At 42.4% G+C, this 25,925-nt stretch overlaps 1 protein-coding gene across 1 annotated transcript; it reads left to right on the top strand.

The window, feature by feature from the left end:
• Window positions 1–4,508: 4,508 nt before the first annotated feature.
• On the top strand, window positions 4,509–15,336 carry avpr2aa (arginine vasopressin receptor 2a, duplicate a). The gene is made up of 6 exons (XM_066671092.1): window positions 4,509–4,874; window positions 6,036–6,281; window positions 7,495–7,641; window positions 10,628–10,923; window positions 11,002–11,318; window positions 15,134–15,336. Exons 1-6 carry the CDS (start codon window positions 4,509–4,511, stop codon window positions 15,334–15,336), a joined length of 1,575 nt encoding a protein of 524 aa, XP_066527189.1.
• Window positions 15,337–25,925: the final 10,589 nt, after the last annotated feature.

Genomic DNA, 25,925 nt, shown 5'->3' with positions numbered 1-25,925 from the left:
TCTGAGGATGAAACAGTAAAGGGCAATTTACCAAAAAAGACGGAGCAAGGGCAATTATCACAAACTGCCCTGGCACTGCAGCAGCTGACCTAGGGGCCAAGGGATGCTCATTACTTATTGCCAGATACGGGATACCAGCAACAAAGCACAATACAAACAAAGGGTGATATAAAAGACTAATTCCTTGAAGATCCAAGGCTCAAATATGTCACCAAGATCACATTTTTTTTCATGTAAAAGATACCAGGGAGCTTCGAGAGGTCATTAAGGCCCTTGGGTGGTCTTGTATTTGTATGGAGGTTTGTGTTGGTGTATAGGGCCTTGGTTAATTTCAGCCTAGGGCACCCAGCATAATCACACAGAGACACAAAGCACACACATCTTTCACACGTCTGTAAGACAAAGAGAAGCACACACCCATACAGCCACACGCACACAGACTAAGAACGCAGACAACTCTATTGACACATCTCAAGAATGATGGACTTGAACCCGTTCGAGTTACAGAAGATGAATAGAACAAGGTTTTACAGCTAATTTGGAGCATAATTCCAGCATTAACTCCTTAAAAGACACCTTCCACTTTTGAAGTCTTTGTGAGGTTCCCATTCCCATTCTCCCTTAGGTCTTTGTCCTGCCTCAAAATCTCTCTGTAGACAGAAAAACGGTTTTCACCTTGAACAAAGGATAAATCAGAAGTCATTACTACTCAGCAAAGGCTGCACATGTAAATGGAAAGTCCACGGATTTATTTGAACTGCAGTGACACATTATTTTCTTTTGAGAATGTTAGCCAACTTCTCACTCAACCAATCAACCAGCCGAACCACCGATGACCTCAAACGGTCAACTTACAGAATTACGTTCTGGTGAAATAAGATTAAATAATGTACAGAAGCTCACAGTGCACTGAGCAGCAGCTCTTTACCTCAAGGTTGTGAACTGATTCCATACCCACAGTGTAGATGAAGTATGCTTTATAATTTAAAATGCTATTGATCTGAGTAGAAATAACAGAATGGAAACAGAAAATGGAATAATGGTAAACAGAATAAAAACTGGTTAATTCATACTTCACTTTTGTTACATCAAGTGTGCTCTTGATTTAACAACACCATACCATCAAAGAGAACATCTGGAAACACACTTTGTTCTGCACACTCACTCACAGCACATCTACTGCTTTAAAGAAAAAAACCCTTTTGCTCTATTAATGTTTTTGTATTTATTGTAATTATATATAACCATATACAAGCACCAGATAAATTCATTCATTCATTCATTATCTGTAAGCGCTTATCCAATTCAGGGTCGCGGTGGGTCCAGAGCCTACCTGGAATCATTGGGCGCAAGGCGGGTCATACACCCTGGAGGGGGCGCCAGTCCTTCACAGGGCAACACAGCCACACACACATTCACACCTACGGACACTTTTGAGTCACCAATCCACCTAACAACGTGTGTTTTTAGACCGTGGGAGGAAACCCACGTGGACAGGGGGAGAACACACCAACTCCTCACAGACAGTCACCCGGAGGAAACCCACGTGGACAGGGAGAACACACCAACTCCTCACAGACAGTCACCCGGAGCAAACCCACGCAGACACAGGGAGAACACACCACACTCCTCACAGACAGTCACCCGGAGCAAACCCACGCAGACACAGGGAGAACACACCACACTCCTCACAGACAGTCACCCGGAGGAAACCCACGCAGACACAGGGAGAACACACCACACTCCTCACAGACAGTCACCCGAAGGAAACCCACGCAGACACAGGGAGAACACACCACACTCCTCACAGACAGTCACCCAGAGGAAACCCACGCAGACACAGGGAGAACACACCACACTCCTCACAGAGAGTCAAAAGTACAGTAAAATTGTAATTCTGTAGCTAACAATACGCCAAATGGTTTCATACAGCATCAAACTTTCACTTTGAATGTGTCAATAATATCATGAATTAAAACAGCTGTTTTGTAGCTTTTACATTCAAACACAAAGCATTTTGGGACAATTAACTTGACCATTTTTTCAACAGACAAAAAAACAAAGAAATATTTTCAGTGTTTTTCAATTATAAAACTATGTATATTTCACTCTGTTTTATAACACAATACAGAGACAGTCCAGGACGGACCTATACACATAGATCTGTGTATCCTTTTGTCATTCTACTTCATCTTCCATCCTGCCATTCCTCTCTCCACTTCCTGTTTATTCTCCCATCTCTGAACCCCATCCCATGATTCCCACTCGAGTTGTCGGCCTCATTAATTCAGATGATGTTTACATCTGTACTATTGGTTTGCCTGGAAAATAAACCACATTTTATTGGGATCAAGGCGTATTTGTTCGAGGGCAGAGAAAGAGGAAGCCAGAGAGTGTAAGGAGGTAAACAAAAGAACAAAAACAAGAGAGAAGGAAGGATCATATGATGCAAGGAAGGAATGGCATAATCAAGGGATTAGCAAGGATGAAGTAGTGACTGGAAAATCTGGAAAGGAAAACAAATACAGTAGGACTTGCATCAAAATACAGGGGAGAATGTGGGACACAGTAGTCAGTGCAAATGATCATTTCCCTTTTGGAAAATAATCCAAATTTTACAAATAATTGCAAGAAATAAAATAATGACTAAGACTGGTATAAAACGATTAGATCAGAAAACTGACACTGCGCTACGTTAAAGTTATTTACTGATCTGATTTACAGGAAAAAAGTTGAAAAGTGGCAGTTTGTCCAAAATGCTGTTTAATTAATGGTTGTCTGCCAGAAAAAATGAGTAAAATGTCAATATACCACCATCCGTGGACCACAGCTGTGGCCCGCTCACTTCTTGTTATCAGGATTTAAAGAAACAAACACTCTTCCGCTCTAATTAGCTGAAGGGACATATTGGGTAAGAGTTTGCACAAAGGATCATTAGAAACCACACACTTCAGCCTCACTGGCACGACCAAATAAGGACCTTGGGACTCAAAACACACCACTTGGGTTAGGGCTAGTGTCAACAGATAAGAAGAGGCTTGGACCACTATATTAGTGTTTGAAAATGTGTTGCGTATATCTGTTCAACCAGCATGGGAACTGTTTTTATTTTGTACTATTTATGAATAAATATTTTAATGTTATAATAATTGTTGACTATGTATTTTATAATACACCCTCATCCCAGGTTAGTTTGGGACTCTAAAACCAAAATGTATCATGAACTGAAATGAACCAGGTGATAAATCAGAGAGTAGATTAGAGAAAGATGGAGAAGGGGGTGGAGGTACATTGTAAACAAATGTTGTAAATTCAAATTTTTAACAGCAAGTAACTGTAATCCTGTTTGAAGTAAGTCAAAAGAAAGAAGGGAGATGGAGTGTTTGTGGCGGTGCACGAGCGTGAAATCAGTGAACAAAGTTAGGATCATCTTATAAAAAGGGGGTTATCGCAATATCAGCTCTGTTTTCATAAGTCAGCCATTAGTTAGTTTTATTTGGACGTTAAAACAACAAAGTGATTACTGTGTTCAGTTTTAGAATCCAAAAACAATCCTTCAGGGAGCCTTCGCACTGGGACACTAGAGCATCTGATCTATGCTCTGTTATGGTAGATGCTCCCATGTGAAATCTCTTACTGACATGGGGACTAGAGCTGGGTGTAATGGACTAATATATGTTTCCCAAATGTTTCCATACAGATAATGATTACATGAAATTTCTAATGCTCAATTCAGGTATTATTATGAAACCTAAAGAATACAAAAGGCTTATTCTGAAAATAATTTACGACTTACAACCCTTTGGTTTTTGAATTTTCCTCAAATGTATGGACCGTTTTTTGTTCCCAACAGTAGTAAGGTGCACAATCCCACCTCGAGTACAGACATACGAATTGTTCAAAGTTAGTGTTTTTATACTGAACAAATATGTTATTAATATATCATCAATATGGAAAAATTACAGAAACCCCAAAAGTGGTTTTGTGTATTTTTTTACTCAATTTAATATGACTAAAGATTTTAAATTATTTAATTATCACAACATAAACATTGTTTTATCAAGATAAATTATACATTCATTGTCCATAACCGCTTATCCAGTTCGGGTCATGGTGGGTCTGGAGCCTACCCGGAATCACTGGCCATAACACACTGGAAACATAGATTTTCATAATACAACATTATTTCATTATGACTATAAATCGAATAAAATGATTAACAATAAATTGAGAATTTAAAAAGGAGAGGAAAATATATAGTTGCTGTCCAAAGAAAAAGACATTTAAGTTTACATCATTGGAACACAGCAGCTGTCCTTCACACTGTGTGACAATCTGGTGAAGAATGGACCAGTAAATGCTCCAAAATTGCATGGAATTAAATCTTTTTACCATGAGTTCTCTTCTGGAGATACATGTTTACCTTTGCACATTGAGAATATCTAAAACCATGGCCTTAAAAAATATCATGTTGATAATTATCAATATTCTTTAACTTTTCAGGCCTAATGGAGAGCATCTCAGTGGAGCCAGGTTGGGATGTATCTGACCATACGACCATCCAGTGGACCAACATCACATCAGCTCCTGTCTCCGAGCTTGGTGGCCTCAACGGTTCACATGGAGGGGGCTCATATTTCTGGCTGCTTCACAATGGTTCCACCAGCACCACTCAGGTCCCCCCTATAGCCAGGGTGCGGGATATGGCTCTGGCCCGTGCTGAAATAGGGGTCCTGGGCCTGGTTCTGGCTCTCACCACACTGGGCAACAGCTTTGTGCTGTGGGTTCTGCTTCGAAGGCGCAAGTACAACGCTCCCATGCACCTGTTCATGGTCAACCTGTGTGTGGCTGACCTGGTGGTGGCTTTCTTCCAGGTGAGGGCAGTAATGATGAGGAGCTATACGTTAAACCACATCCTAAAAAAACAGCCTTAAAATTGACAAAGATGTCCAGGTGAGCGGCTAAAACATGTTTGGCATCCATGGTTTCGAACTGGGCGGCACGGTGACGCAGCAGGTAGTGTCACAGTCACACAGCTCCAGGGACCTGGAGGTTGTGGGTTCGATTCCCGCTCCGGGTGACTGTCTGTGAGGAGTGTGGTGTGTTCTCCCCGTGTCTGCGTGGGTTTCCTCCCGGTGACTGTCTGTGAGAAGTGTGATGTGTTCTCCCTGTGTCCGCGTGGGTTTCCGCCGGGTGCTCCGGTTTCCTCCCACAGTCCAAAAACATACGTTGGTAGGTGGATTGGCGACTCAAAAGTGTCCGTAGGTGTGAGTGTGGGAGTGAATGTGTGTGTGTCTGTGTTGCTCTGTGAAGGACTGGCACCCCCTCCAGGGTGTATTCCTGCCTTGTGCCCAATGATTCAAGGTAGGCTCTGGACCCACCCTGACCCTGAATTGGATAAGCGGCTACAGATAATGGATGGATGGATGGATGGATGGTTTTGAACTGGAGCTAGAAGGCTAATATTGCTAAAAGATCATGGAAGTTGTCTGGATTTAGGCTAATTTACAGATTCTCTGTGCTAACTGGTGGCTAAAAGTATCTCTGTTTTATTTGCTGGCTAAGACAAACATGTCTTGTTTAATTGATCACATTTGGGAAAAGCAGGAAAGAGTTTTTGGGCCAAACCATAGCTTTGGGCCATATTGGATCGCTAAGTGGAAGTCCATCAGTGCATTTCCAATACGTCAAATGAATCCAAGTCTGGGTGCTAATTTATAGTTTTCTGGAATAGCAAGCTGAGAAATAGCAAGTACAGATGTGTTATTTATTCCAAATGCTTAGTTTCAAAACACCAAACATAGCCACTCTTGGCTGGAAAGGTTCTTAGCCGAACAATGAGCCTGTTCTGATGTTTAAAAACCATGAGGAGATTTGACACAAAGCATGGATGTACCACATGGAAAGAGCACAATGTTCCCATTTAGTTTGAGCTCTTAGGTTACCTTGTGTTTGATAGCAACATCCCTGAAGGCTCATGTTGCTAAAAGGCTCCGCTGTAGTGAAATGAAGTGTAATAACCTCATGTTTTCCAGGTTCTCCCACAGCTGGTGTGGGACATAACAGAGAGGTTCCAGGGCCCTGATGCGCTCTGCCGTTCAGTGAAGTACATGCAGATCGTCGGCATGTTTGCATCTTCCTATATGATTGTGGCCATGACGGTGGACCGACATTACGCCATTTGCTGCCCTTTACAGGCCTACAGAGGGGGGTCAGTCTCATGGTGGAACACACCAATCATGGTGGCCTGGGGGCTGGCCCTGGTGCTCAGTGTACCACAGGTAAAAGAGCAGTTTCTTTTTTTTTCCATTCAGGCACAAAGACAGAAAACTGTCACATCACCAGAAATACACTTTTTGTGATTAACGGCTAGCTTTTTTAAAATAAAGAACTATAGCTTTTATCGTACAGAGATGTTGAAACAGCCAGTTTTATAGATAATATTAACAATTGTAATCAATAATAAAATTATCGATTCATAAAATTCAGAAGATGTTTCCTCACCATTCGCTACCTCTCCAGTCTGTTTGTGTCCTAGAAACCAGTTCAATCTCTTTACGAAGCCCCAGTGTCTGTAAATGAGTAAAAAACAAACTGTGTCGGTCCGGTATGCTAGGCTTTCTTTCTCTCAGAGATGACAGAGAAAAGTCATCTGTTGTTTTTTCGACAACAGAGAGAACTCCAAACTTTCAAAAGCATGAACCCTGATGAGGATATTTCTCTATTCCTGTTCCATAGGTGGGTAATACAACAATAAAGCAATTTAAGATTCTGTGTTAATTCCAACAGTGAATAAAAATTTACAGACAAGTTAAACCTCAGTCACGTACAACTAACAGTAGTTTTTATTTACAAACATACTGTTCCAACTTCACACATGCGGAGATCCTGAACATAAACAACCCAGAGAGAACTGCGTTTGCCCACAATCGTAGATGTCCCCTCTAATGCTAATTATTTCATAGTTAGGGTGACCAGACATCCTCTTTTACCTGGACATGTCCTCTTTTTTAGACTTAAAAAAATGTCCGGGCGGAATTTCACAAACGTCCGGGATTTTGTTTTTCTAGCGCTTACATAGAACTTCAAAACATTTCGTTCACAAACTAGTCCCGCCCTCCCCTATTCCGATTGGTTCGCTTGAGTGAGAAGGGGGCGTGGTGAAGTAGCCTAAAATCTTCTGAATGGACGGTCTGACTGTAGAGCTACCGTTATTGGTCGATAACCTTCTCTGTAAACATTTAATTGGTCAGTCTGCACGTCAGTAGTCCCCCCCCCCTGGAGACGTGTCCTCTTTTTCACCATCTCAGATCTGGTCTCCCTATTCATAGTCATAGTTACTAAATGATTGGTTTATCTTTGAACTTAAATTCCTTTCAAATCAACACATAAGACATAACTCACAAACATCTAAGAGAACAAATCCTGCAATCTTAATTTATTTTCTGAGCACCTAATTTGTTGATTGAATTTCTTTAACCTCTTTCTCTTCAGGTGTTTATTTTCTCGAAGTCTGAGGTGGCTCCGGGGGTGTTTGAGTGCTGGGGGCACTTTGCTGAGCCCTGGGGTCTCAAGGCTTATGTAACATGGATGACCCTAGCAGTATTTGTCCTGCCTGCCTTCATCATCACAGTGTGTCAGGTAATGGAAGTCTTCCCAAACCTGCTGGGACTCTGTATGATGTATACATTACCTCCCCCTATACTCCTCTTGTTTTTGTTTAGAACGGACTGACCACAGTTCCTGTCCATTAGGTTCACTTTTAAGTTGTATATAGTATTTCGCGGCAAAGTTCTTTTACTAAAATGTGTTTTCCTTTGGCATTTTATAAGATACACTGGTACATTGGGAAGATGAATACTGCCTGATGGCTGTTTCAAACAAATAACACACAAATAAAGCATCTAGTTAGCTCAAGCACCTGCTTCTGTTTTTTTTTTTTTTTTTAAGATTAAGTCTTAAATGCATGTATATTTGCCAAAATATTGGTTACATTCTGTAATTTGTAGAAAAATTAGACACGTATATGTGATTAATTTTTGCTTGTTCAAGTACTTCCCAGACAGCAAGCATATATTGTTCTCCTGGCGTAAAATGGTTGGCACACCACTGACTGTAGACCACTGCTGGTCCACCATCGGACCACTTAGATTACTGTCCTGTACAGGATATAACTCATTTATAATCTCCTCAAACAGATTTTACATTCACAGAGACTTTTATTCTGGAAAACAAACTAAGACAAATATTACCAACAACTATGAGAGATATAATAACGAGTATAAGCCTGATATGAAATGATTATGATAAAAATGTTGATACTGTGTTGGATTACATTTATTTAATAATCTAATTTATAAAGAATAACAAAAAGAACCTAATGAAGGAAAAAATTATAAATTGGACTGTGAATAGAAAAGTGCCAAACTTTGCCCACTTTGCCCTCAGTGGACTAACCGTGGTCTGCCGTCTCCTTGCTATCAGGGCTGCTGATGTCCTGTGAGACTGGGAAAATTACAAATTAGCATTTAGCAACCTTGGAACTTTCAGCTGAATGAACATTATTGTTCACCCTTTTTTCATTTATGTTCCCATTTGGCTTCACGTCCACTAGCTCTACCAAAATAGCACCAATAACTGGTAATTCTGGATTTACTACATGCCTCTACTCTTATCATTTAGATTACCATGTCGTGAGAGGTCAGTCCTGTTGGTCAGAGCTGTTATGTTTCAATACACTTGTTCTACCACGGAGATATTTCACATCACTGGGCAATAGCAACGCAACTTATCACAGACCTTTGTTACATTTGTTCTGGAACCTAATGATGTGTAAACAATGGACTATATAAACCAACTCCACCCACATTGATTTTTCATTGAACTGTACGTAGCTTGGTTATAACACAATTGTTCTCAAACTGTTCACAGGGCCATTTATTTCGTCCAAAGTTTTGCTCTAACTCAAACTCCTGGCTTATTGGAACTAAGCAAGTAACATGGTTTAATTTCCTGTTCAAACTTGTACAAATGAACTGTAAATTATGGGGAACATGATTAAAAGTGTTTATTTTAGCAGTGGCAGCAGCACAAGTGCACTCTGTGCCTGAAAAATAAGTTTGAAAAACTGTGCTCCAAGATGGCCTGTTTTTTGTTGTAGTTCACCTGTTTGGCCACTGGATTCGGGATTCAGGATTCGGAATGTGCTACCTCGGGTAGCTAGCGTATGTACTCCTAGTTCCGACCACTTGTAAATACAATATTAGAAATCTTAGTTAACTGTAAATAAATAGAAGTACTTTACTCACTCAAATCAACATTTTTCAGGAGTCATATGTGTGTAGATTAATGTTCAAGGCTTGCTTGATTTTGAAAGAAAATATGCTTTTAGATAAAAACGCTTTTGTTTAAGTAGGTGCCAGTACTGCTAAGATTACTAGCGCCCCCTAACTTCGGCCACCTCCCCTGCTTGTGACAGTGAAACAACACAGTTGCTACCACATTCAGTGGTTTTGAGAGGTTCACAATGAGATTGCGTTTGTCCTGTGTTGGTATCCGTGCTCTACATGTAAGGATAACAATGGCGGTAGATTTTCCCCTCAGAGAAAAGGAAGCTAACCGGCAAGCTAACTTTTACACTGAGGGAAATATCTGTCGCGAAACGGAAATGTGTTGTGTTTTACCTGCAGTTTTGCACACAAAGAATTACAACACTGTTAGAGATACTTAAATATTATTTAGATATGTGACTTTTTGCAAGACTGATGTTTAAATGCCCTACTAAGGCTTGAACTTTTTTTTGAAATTTTATTGTTTTACCCAATGCGATAGGCTAAGAGAGAGAGCGGAATTGCACCATATATGGCAGTGGCCAGAAATAGGGGACGGGCGGAGTTAGGGGAAAGGCTGATAAGTAGCTAAACTACAATAACAGAGACAGACAGGTATGTGAATAAAATCGTGCAGTGCTCTTTTAAGCACTCTGAATACTGAGTAAGTGATAACTTGGAACCTGAATGGAAGCAAAAATATGTAATGTTTGTGGGACCTAGTGGAGTGTTTTGGGAATCACTGCAGTAACTTCCTGTTTGATAGTTCGAATTTGATTATTGCCCTGTGGTTTGGATCTGTGAAATATTAAGCTCTGGTGTAATTCATTTTGTCTCTTGGTTAGTCTCATATGTAAAGTAATGGTGGGTGTTTTGCTTGGACAGCTGCCTATTTCACCTGCCCTATTACATTTTATTCAGGCTCCTTAAATCAATGACTTGAAACAAAATTAATATGTTAACATCAAAAAATGATTCTTTTCCATAGTTGCATTTTGATTAAATACTACACAAGTCAGTAGAAATAGTAAAATCCACAAAGACAAGAATTCAATGTGTGTGATTTACTATGTGCACAGGCTCTGTATGAATCTTTTTTTTTTTGCAAGGGAACGCAAAAACATTTGCAAGGGAACGCTTTTTCCATAATCTTGTCCATGATCCCCTGGTCTTGGTCTGATTTACTTTGTTCAGCCTCCTCTGATGGATTCAGTGAAGATGTGAGTGATTGTCTTACTGAGTCACTGACTGGTGTGCATCAGTGACAGTTCATTTCATCACATCTGTTTTGTTCACAGGTGCGAATATTCAGGGAGATTCATGACAACATCTACATGAAGTCTGAGCGGGTGGTGTCGGCAGACTTGAAGAAAAACCTTATCTTCTTCTGCTTCTCCGGCCCGAAAAAACAGGAGGACCAGACGAGAGGGGGATTCATGCCAAGAGAAGCTCGAGGAGAACTCCACTTGAGGAACAATAACAGTGAATCTTCAAATTCACACTATGACTCCTACAGCTCCCAGTATGCACCACATCCAGACTGCTGTGGATACTCCTCTAGGGAGGACCAGTGTACATGTGAGCTGATGACAAGTGGTGGTCCCTCCTTCTGCTCTTGGTCTGCTGACATGCTTCCTCCCACCCACAGACACACTCACACTAATCACACTAACTCATCGCCTCCTCAGCAGTGCTGTTTGAGCCAGAAGACTGTCTCTGAGCCTGGCACTACCTGCTACCAGGCACCTCTGGATTACTCTGAACTATACACTAACACCATGGAGGCCCCTGCAGAGGCCTCAGACCCGGTTCACTACCCCTCCTCTCCCTCTCCACACCCTCTGCCTCCAACACCACCAGGGGTGTCCAGAGCAATGTCCAAAACAGTGAGGATGACCCTAGTCATTGTGTTGGTCTACACCATGTGCTGGTCACCCTTCTTCATAGTGCAGCTCTGGGCTGCTTGGGACCCCAACCCACCAGACCAAGGTGAGATTATGAATCTAAAGCTATTCCTACTTTAAACCACTTACTGCTCAGTTAACAATATTTTGGTGCAACCCTTCTATATGTTACTTAGTTATTTGTCATGTGCACTTCCCAGTGAAAGTGGGAAGTTTTTAAATCTGAAGAATTGAAATGATGAAGAAAACTAAATGTTAATTCTGGGGTGAAGTAGGAAAAAAAAGTCTATAGAGATAATAATAAAATGGGGTAAAATAAATATGCCAATATGTGCTATGCAATAATATATAAATCTGGGGTATAGCGCACTGCGCTAAGGGCTGGAGATCCAGGTTTTGGTCCCTGCCTCTGGTCACTGTGGGGATCAGGGTGTTCGCACTGTGTTCACCGCCCAGCTGTTGGGAGTTGCACTGGTAAGTGGGCTCCTAGTGCTGGTTCCAAGACCAGTGTGGAAAGGAAGGGTGGTGTCCAGAAAAATCACTGGCCGCAAGGTGGGAACACACCCTATAGGGGGCGCCAGTCCTTCACAGGTTGACACAAACTCACACATTCACACCTATGGACACTTTTGACACCTCACAGACAGTCATCTGGAGGAAACCCACGCAGACACAGGGAGAACACAACACACTCCTCACAGACAGTCATCCGGAGGAAACCCACGCAGACACAGAGAGAACACACCACACTCCTCACAGACAGTCACCCGGAGGAAACCCATGCAGACACAGGGAGAACACACCACACTCCTCACAGACAGTCACCCGGAGGAAACCCACGCAGACACAGGGAGAACACACCACACAGACAGTCACCCGGAGGAAACCCACACAGACACAGAGAAAACACACCACACTCCTCACAGACAGTCACCCAGAGGAAACCCACGCAGACACAGGGAGAACACACCACACTCCTCACAGACAGTCACCCGGAGCGGGACTCGAACCCTCAACCTTCAGGTCCCTGAAGCTGTGTAACACAGACACTACATGTGCACTACCTTTTCCCATTAATGTGAACTAACACATGACATACTGGCTTTTGAAATTTCACTGCTTTTTTTCTTGAAAAACAAAACTTCCAATATATAGTCATAAATAATATAAAATTTGTTTGAGGATGAAACCTTTTCACGGTTCATCGGTGCCTTTCAGAGGAGATGGGGTGAGCAGATGGAGAAACATTTAAAATACTTACAATCACAATTAGCTTGCTGCTCCTGCTAATACGCTGGTTTGAGCCGGTGCACATGATTGGCTAAACGTTGTCTCCCTTCCAGTTTAGTAATTAACAGGTCATTCTAGGTAAATCCGGAATAGGCACATGTTTGAGACTTACGTCATTGTGACTTGTGAAAATGAACAGCATTAGAATTTTAATAATAACTCAAATGTGCATTATTAATATCAACATTATATATTGTTTTTAAAAGTTCTCAAAAACATTGCATGTGCATGGTGTCAGATTAATCTGATCTGCAAATAGATGAACAAAAAAATCCGATCTAGGTCGTGTTCAGGCAAACAATCCGATTTGTGTCGTTTCGGTTCAGTCCCTGAAACACAACCTAATGCTCAGTGACTGTGATTTTTACTTTCTTTCTTTATCTGTCTCTCTTCACATAATAATTCATGTGAGTCTTGACAGTGCAGTGTGTCCCGTGGCTGTCCTTCTGTCCTCGCTTTCCTACTCCTGCAGTGCATTCGCGCACGTATCCTGGTGCCAATAAAGAACCTGTTTTAAATAACATGTTTCAGGCCTTTGCTGCTGTCTCCCACTTAGCCAGATGCTGGAGATTAAAAAGCAAACATTACTGCCAAAGGGTCACACACACACACTCATACTTACGCATACACACACACATTGGCCCTGTTCAGTTAGCATCAGCTGTCTGTATGATTCCATATTGTATCTACTTATTTAGGTCAACCTGGAACAAAATCAATTTTTTTAATTTCATGTATTTATTTATTTATTTGGGGTACATTGTATGTGGCATTATGATGCACCTAGTAGTGCTGTTACCACTCAAATACAGGGTCTTGGGGTCTTCTATTTGGGTTACTGTCTTTGAGTACTTTGGTATGTTCTCCCTGTGTCCACATGGGTGTCCTCCTTGGGCTCTGGTTTCCCCCCACAGTCAGAAAACTGTGTGTTTGTGTGTGTGTATGATACCCTGTGATGGACTGGCACCCTGCCCACGGTGAGTTGCGTTTTGCTCGGTGATTCCAGGTAGACTCCAGATCTGACATAAACCTGAACAACAACTTTTGTTGTTGGATTGCATCAAAACCTTCCATTAACAAGGGCATGTTCCTTCTCAAGCCCACTCCCAAATTCTCATCTGTATACTTTTTTGAAGATACTTTTCTCCCCAATATATAGTCATTGCCAACTCCTGTTCTGTGTCTGTTTCAGTCACACAAAGCTATGAAGCTCAGAGGACTAGCACATGCTTAATCAGTTTGCTGGGAGTACGCTAAGTGCCCACTTCTGTTGTGGTATTAAACAGACCTCACATGCTAGCATGATGCTAATTGTTCTGGAGCGAGGATGACCAGTTGTGTTGTTCCAGGCTCCTGGACACAGACTACAATCCTGGAAACCAGGGATCAAAATATTGATCAACTAATGATAGGGCCAACACTTAGAAAGTTACAGAGTCCTGTTAGTAACACCAGCAAGATGAGCTAACAACTCTACAGCTGCTGAACTGGAGTCCTCCTGACAGTGTTGACGCGACCATTTTAGAAAATTCACTCATTCATGTTCCCACCCAAAAAAGTCTGTGTTCCTACACTTTTTTTCAGGATTTCTCATGGCTGTCATCAGACCTTCTTCTCACAAAATCACATCTAACCCTGCAAGACTAGGTCATATTAAGCACGATTCTTCATAATATTTTTACAGCAAACGTTTTGTTTTCCCAGAGTCTTTGACTGAAGTGTAGTGACTTTTGCCTGCCTTAAAAACATTTAGAGTACATATTCATAGACCAGCAGGAAGGGCAATATTCATTTTAACTAAGGTTTCCCTTCCTTATCCCACCCCTGCCACCTATCACTGATCAAAGCACCACAGAGACCAAGAATATGAGGGAATGTGTCAGGAGGTTATAGGGGGCAGTACTGTTCTATAAAAACATAAAGAGGTGCCGGATCCGTGTAAAGATGTTTCAGCTCAAATTAAATGAACAGTATGTAATACTTTTCCCTTAAAATGTCAGTTTCAAAATCTCTATAAATTTAAGATTAGAAAAATGGGTTTACACAAAGGACATATCAGATAATGGTTAATGGACCTACCTGGTCCAGTAAGATAAATGAACAGAATCTTCATGGTGATACATATAATGCCACACAGAGTGCTATTCATAGACCGTGATGTGTTCATTTTATGGTTTTATGATCTGGAATTTGTAATAGGGGAGTGTAAGGTCAAAAGAAGAACCTTGGCTGGGATATGTATAGGGTGTGTGTGTGTGTGTGTGTGTGTGTGTGTGTGTTATAAAAGAAGAAATTAGTCTGACCTCTCCTGTGATGTATAACCATCTATCACTTCTCTTTTTATAATCTAATATACGTCTCATATGACAGTGCTGAGATAAATGTGACTCCCCTCTCGCAGTCTCACTCTCGCTCTGTCTCTCTCTTAAAAGATATATATATATATATATATATATATATATATATATATATGGAGGGGGTGGCAGTCCTTCGCAGGGCGACACACACACACACACACTCACAAACTCAAACCTATGGACACTTTTGAGTCGCCAATCCACCAACGTGTGTTTTTGGTTCTCTCTCTTTCTCTCTCTCTCTCTCTCTCAGGAGTGGCCTTCACAATCCTTATGCTGCTGGCCAGTCTGAACTCCTGCACCAACCCCTGGATCTACACAGCCTTCTCCAGCAGTGTGTCTAGAGAGCTCCTTGCACTGCTACGCTGTCACCCACTGCCCGTACGCCGGGGGTCCAATCACGAAGACTCCAGCGCCATCCATACCACCACCACTACAAAGGACAACCTGTTTTGATCTGAAGAGAAACACAGTTTCGTGACACTCAGATGTGGTGATTTACAGAGGCACATGTCTTAACAGCAAGCAGTTACGTGGAACCCAATGATACGTTTATTACTGGCAGATACAGAGCTGCATTCAGTGAAATGTATGGAGTGTCCTAAGACACTGAAATGTGATTGGTTCATATGTAAAACATCATATTTATTTATGACCACAGTGGGCCAATTCAACACGCAAACATGAACGTGCTGAATTATCATGCGAAACAGGACACAGTTACACTTATGTAAGTGTTGAGTTGTTTAAGCCAAACACAAACTAATACCCTGTAACAGCCCTCTAATAAGGTGTATATTCACCCCAAATAGGCACAGATCACCTGAGCTAAAAGGACAGGAAGCTCACTTAAGGATCATAATGGAAAGAAAGAGGAGGAAATCATTGTTTGAGCCAATAAACCCAGACCGTTCCTTCGCATTTTATCAGCTTTTCTGCTGTAAATCTCGCTCACTTTTTGGGTTCTGTGATTTCATGGCAAGGGCCACTGATGAGGATGAGTTACGGAATGCACGCATGGAGACTCCATCCAAAAGGATAAATATGTCACAAAAAACAAAGATGGAGCCCAAATATTAAAATTTAGAATGACTGGGAAAGAAGGAAAACATGGCAACGTCAAGCATTCCATGTTCTGCACAGATGTAAATAAAAAAGATGCACAAACTAGTGACAATAATAAAGTATTTCAGCAGTTTATCATTTCATATGTTTATTTCATTAATGTCCTGTAAAAATATACCACTACAATCAAAAAAAAAAAAAAAAAAAAAAAAAATGGTATGTTCTCCGGTAATTTCAAACCAGACTGAATCTTCTTTCTTTGGTTGTTTCAGAAGCTCCTGAACCAGTTCAAGTCCCTGTTTGTACTTTTCTGGGATGATGTGGCAGACGGATGAACTGGTTTTAAGGGAATCTGGTTTTAACGTAAAGAAATAGAGACACAGTAGAACATCAGGTCACGTCAGATGCCTTAATTCTCACTCCACATACACCAATGTCTGATTTATATATAAATATATATATATATGTATAGGTTCCTCTTTCTCCTCTCCACATTACATCACTGCACAGTCATAACATTTACATTAAAGCTGCCTTCTTGTTTCTACACTTATTGTCCATTTCATCAGCTCCGCTGACCAAATACGTGCACGTTGTAGTTCCACAATTACAGACTCTGGTCTACCTGTTGCTCTGTATACTTGATTAGCCCCTCCCCCTTCACTCCCCCTCCACAGAGTAGGTGTTAGCCGGTCTTAGCCCTGCGGTGACACTGATGTTGGTGTGTGTTGCACATACATGTGTGGATCAAACATAGCAATTCTCACAAATTACACACCAACTTCTCAGTGTCCACCCACATATCTGTTCTAAGGTGGCCCGGACCATTAAACAACAGGGTAAAAGGGGGCTAATTAAGTGTGCAGAGCAACAAAGTCTATGTGGAGTTTTTAAAATGGACAGCAAACTTAAAAACAAGGCGATGGCATTAATTTAACGGTGGATCCGTGTTTGTTTAGTAAATCATCACTTTTTTAATTAGTAGATCTGTAATGGAGTTCAGGCCCCTCAACTGCATTTTAGAGACAACTATTTGCTTTGTTCATATTAAATTTGTCCTGTGTAAATGTGCTTTGGCAGAGGTTTTTATTAATATTTTCATTTATTTAAATGTAATAAACGTATGCAAATATGTGCTACTTTTCTGTTTATTTATTTATAATTTTTATTATTTAATGCAGTTACCTTGGTGTAAATGAGTGGCTGGAAAATGACCAGTGATCTACCAGTAAAACCTATTGACTAATAGACACTGATAGTACGTCCTCCTGTTTTTAAAGGGAGACTTCCATCCTAAAGCGGGAATCAATGTACAAAATACGCGGTCATTATCGGAGCCGTAGTTCTGAGGTTGTTCTCCCTCTCTAAGTGATGTGGGAATTGCCCTTAAATGGATGCATGGATGTCCTTCATATGAGCTCTAGGTAAACTAGTCACATTCCAGTAGCCTGTACTGTATATTTTGAAGTCTCAGTAACTGGAGAAACACTGCTAAGAAACCTAACATTCACAATCCCTTCAGATCTCTGATTTCTGGAACAGGAAACGCTTGAGACGGCAGCATTAAGCTGATATGAATGGCTGGAGCAGCCATCAAACCCCAGGCTTTATGAAAGAATGTTTAAGTTGCAAAACTATACGCTCCTCTCATGGGAGCAAGGATAAAGGAGCCCATGTCTGATTGAGACCACTGCAGCAGATAACCATAGTCCAGCAGGTTTGCCTAATCACTAGAGATTAGACAACTGGAATTTACCATTGAGTCCCAATTTAAATAAATAAACAAACAAACAAACACACCCAGATGAATCCCTCATTCAACTTAATGCAGCGAGTTTGTAAGATTTCACAACATCCTATTAGGTGTTATTAGTCGTGCAACAATCATCTGTGGTATAGTTCCAGCTATTGTTTCTTCATTGTGTGTGCTGATTGCAGATGACCTGTTTTGATTCTGTTTTTTTTTTAATGCTTACCTTATTAAATGGCCTGAGGTTTAGAGACGGCCTGGGATTCTGTGGGGGGAAATCTTAGGCCTGCTAACCTTTACATCAATATCACCTTTTAGTCAGTGTGGATAAGTACACACTTTATAAAGTGCTGGTGTAAAATATTTCACATGTAGTTTATTCCTGCCAGAATAAGTCTACATTTGTACCCTCATTTTGTTGTGTCACAGTCACACAGCTGTGTGACTTGGAGGTTGTGGGTTCGAGTCCTGCTCCGGGTGACTGTCTGTGAGGAGTGTGGTGTGTTCTCCCTGTGTCTGCGTGGGTTTCCTCCGGGTGACTGTCTGTGTGGAATGTGGTGTGTTCTCCCTGTGTCTGCGTGGGTTTTCTCCGGGTGACTGTCTGTGAGGAGCGTGGTGTGTTCTCTCTGTGTCTGGTGGGTTTCCTCCGGGTGACTGTCTGTGAGGAGTGTGGTGTGTTCTCTCTGTGTCTGCGTGGGTTTCCTCCGGGTGACTGTCTGTGAGGAGCGTGGTGTGTTCTCTCTGTGTCTGCGTGGGTTTCCTCCGGGTGACTGTCTGTGAGGAGTGTGGTGTGTTCTCTCTGTGTCTGCGTGGGTTTCCTCCGGGTGACTGTCTGTGAGGAGCGTGGTGTGTTCTCCCTGTGTCTGCACGGGTTTCCTCCGGGTGACTGTCTGTGAGGAGCGTGGTGTGTTCTCTCTGTGTCTGGTGGGTTTCCTCCGGGTGACTGTCTGTGAGGAGTGTGGTGTGTTCTCTCTGTGTCTGCGTGGGTTTCCTCCGGGTGACTGTCTGTGAGGAGCGTGGTGTGTTCTCCCTGTGTCTGCACGGGTTTCCTCCGGGTGACTGTCTGTGAGGAGCGTGGTGTGTTCTCCCTGTGTCTGCACGGGTTTCCTCCGGGTGACTGTCTGTGAGGAGCGTGGTGTGTTCTCCCTGTGTCTGCACGGGTTTCCTCCGGGTGACTGTCTGTGAGGAGCGTGGTGTGTTCTCCATGTGTCTGGTGGGTTTCCTCCGGGTGACTGTCTGTGAGGAGCGTGGTGTGTTCTCCATGTGTCTGGTGGGTTTCCTCCGGGTGACTGTCTGTGAGGAGTGTGGTGTGTTCTCTCTGTGTCTGTGTGGGTTTCCTCCGGGTGACTGTCTGTGAGGAGCGTGGTGTGTTCTCCCTGTGTCTGCGTGGGTTTTCTCCGGGTGACTGTCTGTGAGGAGTGTGGTGTGTTCTCCATGTGTCTGCGTAGGTTTCCTCCGGGTGACTGTCTGTGAGGAGTGTGGTGTGTTCTCCCTGTGTCTGCGTGGGTTTCCTCCGGGTGACTGTCTGTGAGGAATGTGGTGTGTTCTCCCTGTGTCTGCGCGGGTTTCCTCCGGGTGACTGTCTGTGAGGAATGTGGTGTGTTCTCCCTGTGTCTGCACGGGTTTCCTCCGGGTGACTGTCTGTGAGGAGCGTGGTGTGTTCTCCATGTGTCTGGTGGGTTTCCTCCGGGTGACTGTCTGTGAGGAGTGTGGTGTGTTCTCCATGTGTCTGCGTGGGTTTCCTCCGGGTGACTGTCTGTGAGGAGTGTGGTGTGTTCTCCCTGTGTCTGCGTGGGTTTCCTCCGGGTGACTGTCTGTGAGGAGCGTGGTGTGTTCTCCATTTGTCTGGTGGGTTTCCTCCGGGTGACTGTCTGTGAGGAGTGTGGTGTGTTCTCTCTGTGTCTGCGTGGGTTTCCTCCGGGTGACTGTCTGTGAGGAGTGTGGTGTGTTCTCTCTGTGTCTGCGTGGGTTTCCTCCGGGTGACTGTCTGTGAGGAGCGTGGTGTGTTCTCTCTGTGTCTGCGTGAGTTTTCTCCGGGTGACTGTCTGTGAGGAGCGTGGTGTGTTCTCTCTGTGTCTGGTGGGTTTCCTCCGGGTGACTGTCTGTGAGGAGTGTGGTGTGTTCTCCCTGTGTCTGCGTGGGTTTCCTCCGGGTGACTGTCTGTGAGGAGCGTGGTGTGTTCTCTCTGTGTCTGGTGGGTTTCCTCCGGGTGACTGTCTGTGAGGAGTGTGGTGTGTTCTCTCTGTGTCTGCGTGGGTTTCCTCCGGGTGACTGTCTGTGAGGAGCGTGGTGTGTTCTCCCTGTGTCTGCACGGGTTTCCTCCGGGTGACTGTCTGTGAGGAGCGTGGTGTGTTCTCCCTGTGTCTGCACGGGTTTCCTCCGGGTGACTGTCTGTGAGGAGCGTGGTGTGTTCTCCCTGTGTCTGCACGGGTTTCCTCCGGGTGACTGTCTGTGAGGAGCGTGGTGTGTTCTCCATGTGTCTGGTGGGTTTCCTCCGGGTGACTGTCTGTGAGGAGCGTGGTGTGTTCTCCATGTGTCTGGTGGGTTTCCTCCGGGTGACTGTCTGTGAGGAGTGTGGTGTGTTCTCTCTGTGTCTGTGTGGGTTTCCTCCGGGTGACTGTCTGTGAGGAGCGTGGTGTGTTCTCCCTGTGTCTGCGTGGGTTTTCTCCGGGTGACTGTCTGTGAGGAGTGTGGTGTGTTCTCCATGTGTCTGCGTAGGTTTCCTCCGGGTGACTGTCTGTGAGGAGTGTGGTGTGTTCTCCCTGTGTCTGCGTGGGTTTCCTCCGGGTGACTGTCTGTGAGGAATGTGGTGTGTTCTCCCTGTGTCTGCGCGGGTTTCCTCCGGGTGACTGTCTGTGAGGAATGTGGTGTGTTCTCCCTGTGTCTGCACGGGTTTCCTCCGGGTGACTGTCTGTGAGGAGCGTGGTGTGTTCTCCATGTGTCTGGTGGGTTTCCTCCGGGTGACTGTCTGTGAGGAGTGTGGTGTGTTCTCCATGTGTCTGCGTGGGTTTCCTCCGGGTGACTGTCTGTGAGGAGTGTGGTGTGTTCTCCCTGTGTCTGCGTGGGTTTCCTCCGGGTGACTGTCTGTGAGGAGCGTGGTGTGTTCTCCATTTGTCTGGTGGGTTTCCTCCGGGTGACTGTCTGTGAGGAGTGTGGTGTGTTCTCTCTGTGTCTGCGTGGGTTTCCTCCGGGTGACTGTCTGTGAGGAGTGTGGTGTGTTCTCTCTGTGTCTGCGTGGGTTTCCTCCGGGTGACTGTCTGTGAGGAGCGTGGTGTGTTCTCTCTGTGTCTGCGTGAGTTTTCTCCGGGTGACTGTCTGTGAGGAGCGTGGTGTGTTCTCTCTGTGTCTGGTGGGTTTCCTCCGGGTGACTGTCTGTGAGGAGTGTGGTGTGTTCTCCCTGTGTCTGCGTGGGTTTCCTCCGGGTGACTGTCTATGAGGAGCGTGGTGTGTTCTCCCTGTGTGATGGTGGTTTCCTCTCGCGCTCCAAAAACACACTGGTAGGTGGATTGGTGACTCAAAAGTGTGTGAGTGTGTGTCACCCTGTGAAGGACTGGTGTCCCCTCCAGGTTGTGTTCCTGCCTTGCACCCAGTGATTCTGGGCAGGCTCCAGACCCACTGCGACCCTGAACTAGATAAGTGCTTACAGACAATGAATGAACGTTTACATGGTGACAGTCCTTCATTTATAAACGTGCTTCCTTTAGCAATAATTATTTAGCACTTGGACACATGTTCATAGAGGTTACAGAAGACTTGTACTAATAACGGCACCTTGTTGTCGTTGGTTTTGAGGTGATGTCTCAGCTCTAGGTTGTTTCCCAATCAGAAAACGAAGCAGATCAACTTTCTGACAAAAGCATTTATATAGCAAAATGACTTAAAAACATATGTGCAGCGGCTGATGAAAGATTGTTGGTGTCCACCATTAAAGTCAGCTTGGGTCTGACCCAGCCTTGGATTGTGAGGCTGAGTTTTATCATTACTATCAGTATAAATCACTTTAGGAGCTTAGGTGCAGAAGAGAGTCTCTTAAATCTCACCATAATGTCACTTTCCACACAACTCAGCCTTCTGCACAACACTGAGACTGGGTTGAATTAAAGGTTAATAGAACCAAATGTTACCATTTGTATAGTTCCATTTGTTTTTCACAAATTTGTTTTATTTGCAGTCAACATTAGCATCTGACACCAACAACTTCACTCACCTATTCACTCACGTTTAACAAAATGTTCCACAATCGGAATTCAGTGCTTCACTGCATATAATACTAGATTAGCAAACGCTTCCCATTTTTACTTTTCTGTCACATGGCTGGTATGGAGGCCTGGAGGGCAAAAATAAACGTTTAGTATGGTGGCCAAGACAGACACTCAGGTTAATTGTTTTTCCATCAAATAATTAGATCACTTATCAACAGAAAGGGAAACAAACATACGAGAATAAGTTGTAAGTTCCGGGCCCTTGCAATATTCAGCACTGCTAAAAACAGCAAAGCTGCCAGAGTTCCTTTTTCTATATTTATGTTGGTGAGAATCCCTCTCTTAACAAAACCTTAAAAAAATACAGACAGCTTTATGTATTTTCAACGTGGATACATTAATAATGCTGGCTATTTGTTGGTAAATGACATTAATTTCTTCATAATCAAAGCAAGGGTGAGTACTGATTAGCTAAAGTTAGCTAGCTAACTAACATAACCATAGGTCGCTCGTTTCAGGGTCACTGCGGTCAATGCTCTAGGGCAGTAGGGGCAAGGCAGTGATATTTTTGTCAGGTTAACACAATATCTTATGACATAAATTGCAACCTTTCACCAATGACACATCAGTGAAGGCCACAGAAGTTGGAAGCATTGATCCAACCCGGTCTCACACCTATTCGTGACATAGTCACATATTTTCGTCATTTTATGCGACAATATCACGATCATAAGTGAATGGGTAGTTACCATAGAAACCGTCATATCCGTGCGCTGTGTTATGCGACAGTAACACGACAACTCCTCCTCATTAAGGCGTCATTACCATCCGTTAATACCACGGTGTTATTTTTATTTACGGAAAATATAACGTTACTAATTCATTATTTACTAAAATATCAGAGCTAATAAAGACTAGAGAAATGTCCTTCTCAGTATTAACCTTTTGAAAATTAGTCAAAATAAAGTTAAGTGAATGAAATGTTCTCATTAGAGTTAAAGCTAAAGTAGGACACCAATAATAAGCACTGCTTAGGAGAAATATTATAATAAAATACTTTATGCCTTTGTTGGAATAAGAACCTCTGTTATGTAATTCGCATTATGCCTTTTTCTATGTTATGAGTAATGACGCCTGTAATGAGGCGGAGTTTTCTTGCTACTGTCGCATAGTGTTTCTATGGTAACTACCCATTCACTTATGATCGCGATATTGTCGCATAAAATGTGGAAAATATGCGACTATGTCACGAATTGCAGTCCCCTGTATATGTGACTATATCACGAATAGGTGCAAACAAAGCATGACCGAACAATTACACAGATATATGACTGAAAGTACATGAAATAAAACTGCTTACTGTAGATTTTTACTGTAGCTTACCTTTCATGAAAAGTTTATTTAATTATGTGTTTACTTTGACAATTTCTGTTCATTCATTCCTTCCTCTAGGGTGAAAAAAGCAATGTCAAACAGCACAAATTCAAATTCTTCTCTCCTAGATGGGACCCTGTATTGGTTAATGCCTCCAACTGAACAACAACTATCTGGCTTTTTGGCTGAACAGCCCTGGTAAAATTAAGACGTGGCCAGGGAAATACAACCTTGTTTTGTCCTCCTGGTGGGCAATCCTATAAAGGATGTGATGTAATGTGAAATCTATCAACAGAGTATTCTAATGTATTTTTAATAGAGCCCAAAGTCTGAACTTTCTCAGCCTCGAGGAAAACTGCTTGTTATAGTTTAGTCTCCCATGTAAGTGACAATTCTGGAACAGTCTAAACTGACCACAAAAGATCTGGGAAGTGTCAGATTTTGACTAGCCTTACAAGCTGGGAAATTTCAATGTCTTTTACTTCTCCCCCCTACATCAGCTGTTGAGTGATTCCATCTGAATATCTGGCTTCTACCAAATATCATAAATAAATAAAGGTCAAACTATATATAAAAGGCTTTGTGACTAGTTTTGGCTTGAACAGATGACTAGTAGCTTGCTGAATATACAGGTGTAAATATAAATAATACTGCAAATGTGGAAATGCCCTAGCAGAGCCAAAATGGCAGGAATTTTATTTTTTTTAAGCTTAAAGTGCTTCTCAGTTTTATCATTACATGCATTTACACCTTCACATTACATTATAACTTACTCATTGCTAGGTGGTGTTTTGGTCATCAGGTGATGATCTTGTGCTAAGACACAGATACTGAGTTAAAAACACCTGGTAGTTCAAGTGCTACTGAATCCACCAGACTAATAAAAAGCAACCCAAGAGAGATTTGTTCAGTCACATTTTCCCTTAGTAATGTTTATCTTGAGATTCACAGCTATATTCTCCACCATTCTAGACTTGTTTGTCTTGTGCCGTTGCTCAAGCCAGACACATTAGTTTTCAATAACGATGAAATTACTTACACTTTGGATGTCAGTTCACCTTAGACAACCTCATGCTCTAGGCCAAGTGACTGGCAGAGCAGTGGATAGCGAGCACCATGCTCCAGAGCTGTAGCAGAGGCACTCGTGGAGAAACAGCTTTAGCATGTTTACTTAGGAACATCACCGTTCAGAGGTGGAAACATCAGGAATAAATTAGTATGTCAAATCCTCTCAAATCATAAATGATAATGAATAATAATAAAGCAGCCAGGTAAAATATTTATTATTAGAGATTAGTATTTCTAATATACCCCAGAATTCCAGAATGCAGAAACTTTTTTTAACCAACTTTGGAGGTCACAGCAATAAGACACTTCACCAGTTCAAAAATTATTAATAAGATACTACCACTGAAAGGAGTAGAGGGCTGTTAACTGAACATCACACACATTACGGTCATAGTATTCTAGCAGCATTGGACAGATTCTGTTACATTTCTGTGTGCTTCATGTTTTTTTACAGTTTTCCCACCATTTTGAAGGCAGGTCCAGTCATTTATAGCATTTCTAGACCTTAGTTTGCAATGTCATCTATGTAGGTACCGAATACTAAACCTTACTAAAAAGCCTCTGGAATCAATGCATAGTCATATGCAAACTAGGCTGTTCTGGACCTGTCAAATGACATTAAATTAGTTCATGTCCTCTGTATAGAACACTTTTGACCTTGACCTGAACGTAACACACTTAAAGGCTAAGCACCAGCTCTATGAAAGGGTCAAACAAATAAATAGAGTGGAATTTGAGTTCCTAACTTGCTTATTGATAGTCAGAAAACACGTTGTTTCTTACTAATTCAAGGAATAAGGTTTAAAAGATCCCAAAATATCCAGAAAATGGACTAAATTTGTCAACTTTAAACGGGCACTTTGGAAAGGACCATCCACTCACTCCGTTATCTGTAACTCATTTCACTGGCGCTTTTCCAACAATATGGGCATGTAAGGACACCAACGAAAGGTGTTCAAGAGCCTCTGTAACATGGAGGTAAACAGGGTAAGGACACTCACTTCGCCTGTTTTAGTTGGTGTTAGTTAACGTTAGCTTGACTCGCTAAACTCGGTGGCTCAGATTATACTCGGCTACGTAGCTGAGTTTCGATTCGAGTTTGACTTCGATCACATTTACAAGTATAACGGTACCTCTAAATTTGAGTTTAGCTTATTGCTAGGCTATTGTCATGAATAATGTTGGTTATTTAGCTATCGCTAGCTAGATACTGTCATAACAGTCAGTCATAACGGTGTTTTACCGCGGCGTTGTTCAGCTGTTGTCCACCAGTGACGTCACGGTTGCGTTCAAGAATTTCCGTAGCGAGCTCGGGTTTTTCCGTCAATTTGATAAAATTGTCAGTTTTAAAGCAAATTAAGCAGCTATTTTCATTTTAATTCATACTTATATATGTCAGTAACTAAAATAATGTGAAATATTCATGGAGCTCCATTAAGTGGTGTTTAGCCTTTAATAAAAAAATTATATTTTTGTCATACTTTTGCATACATACATTAAGTTAAAAGATGTTAATTAGCTTTATAGAGAACCTGACCCAGGGTGTCAAAACTTTTAAGTACAATTTTATTGGTTATTGATTTAAG

Source organism: Hoplias malabaricus, chromosome 5, assembly GCF_029633855.1.
Source record: "Hoplias malabaricus isolate fHopMal1 chromosome 5, fHopMal1.hap1, whole genome shotgun sequence".
Classification (NCBI taxonomy): domain Eukaryota; kingdom Metazoa; phylum Chordata; class Actinopteri; order Characiformes; family Erythrinidae; genus Hoplias; species Hoplias malabaricus.
Note: the sequence above shows the minus strand (reverse complement) of the source record. Positions and strands in the feature narration are given on the sequence as shown.

Excerpts from the sequence above, each read along its gene's own strand:
- avpr2aa (XM_066671092.1), top strand. The coding sequence starts at position 4,509 with ATGGAGAGCATCTCAGTGGAGCCAGGTTGGGATGTATCTGACCATACG. Across the intron at positions 10,924-11,001 it reads ACATGTGAGCTGATGACAAG|CTCATCGCCTCCTCAGCAGT; the intron begins TGGTGGTCCCTC and ends TAATCACACTAA. Across the intron at positions 11,319-15,133 it reads CCCCAACCCACCAGACCAAG|GAGTGGCCTTCACAATCCTT; the intron begins GTGAGATTATGA and ends TCTCTCTCTCAG.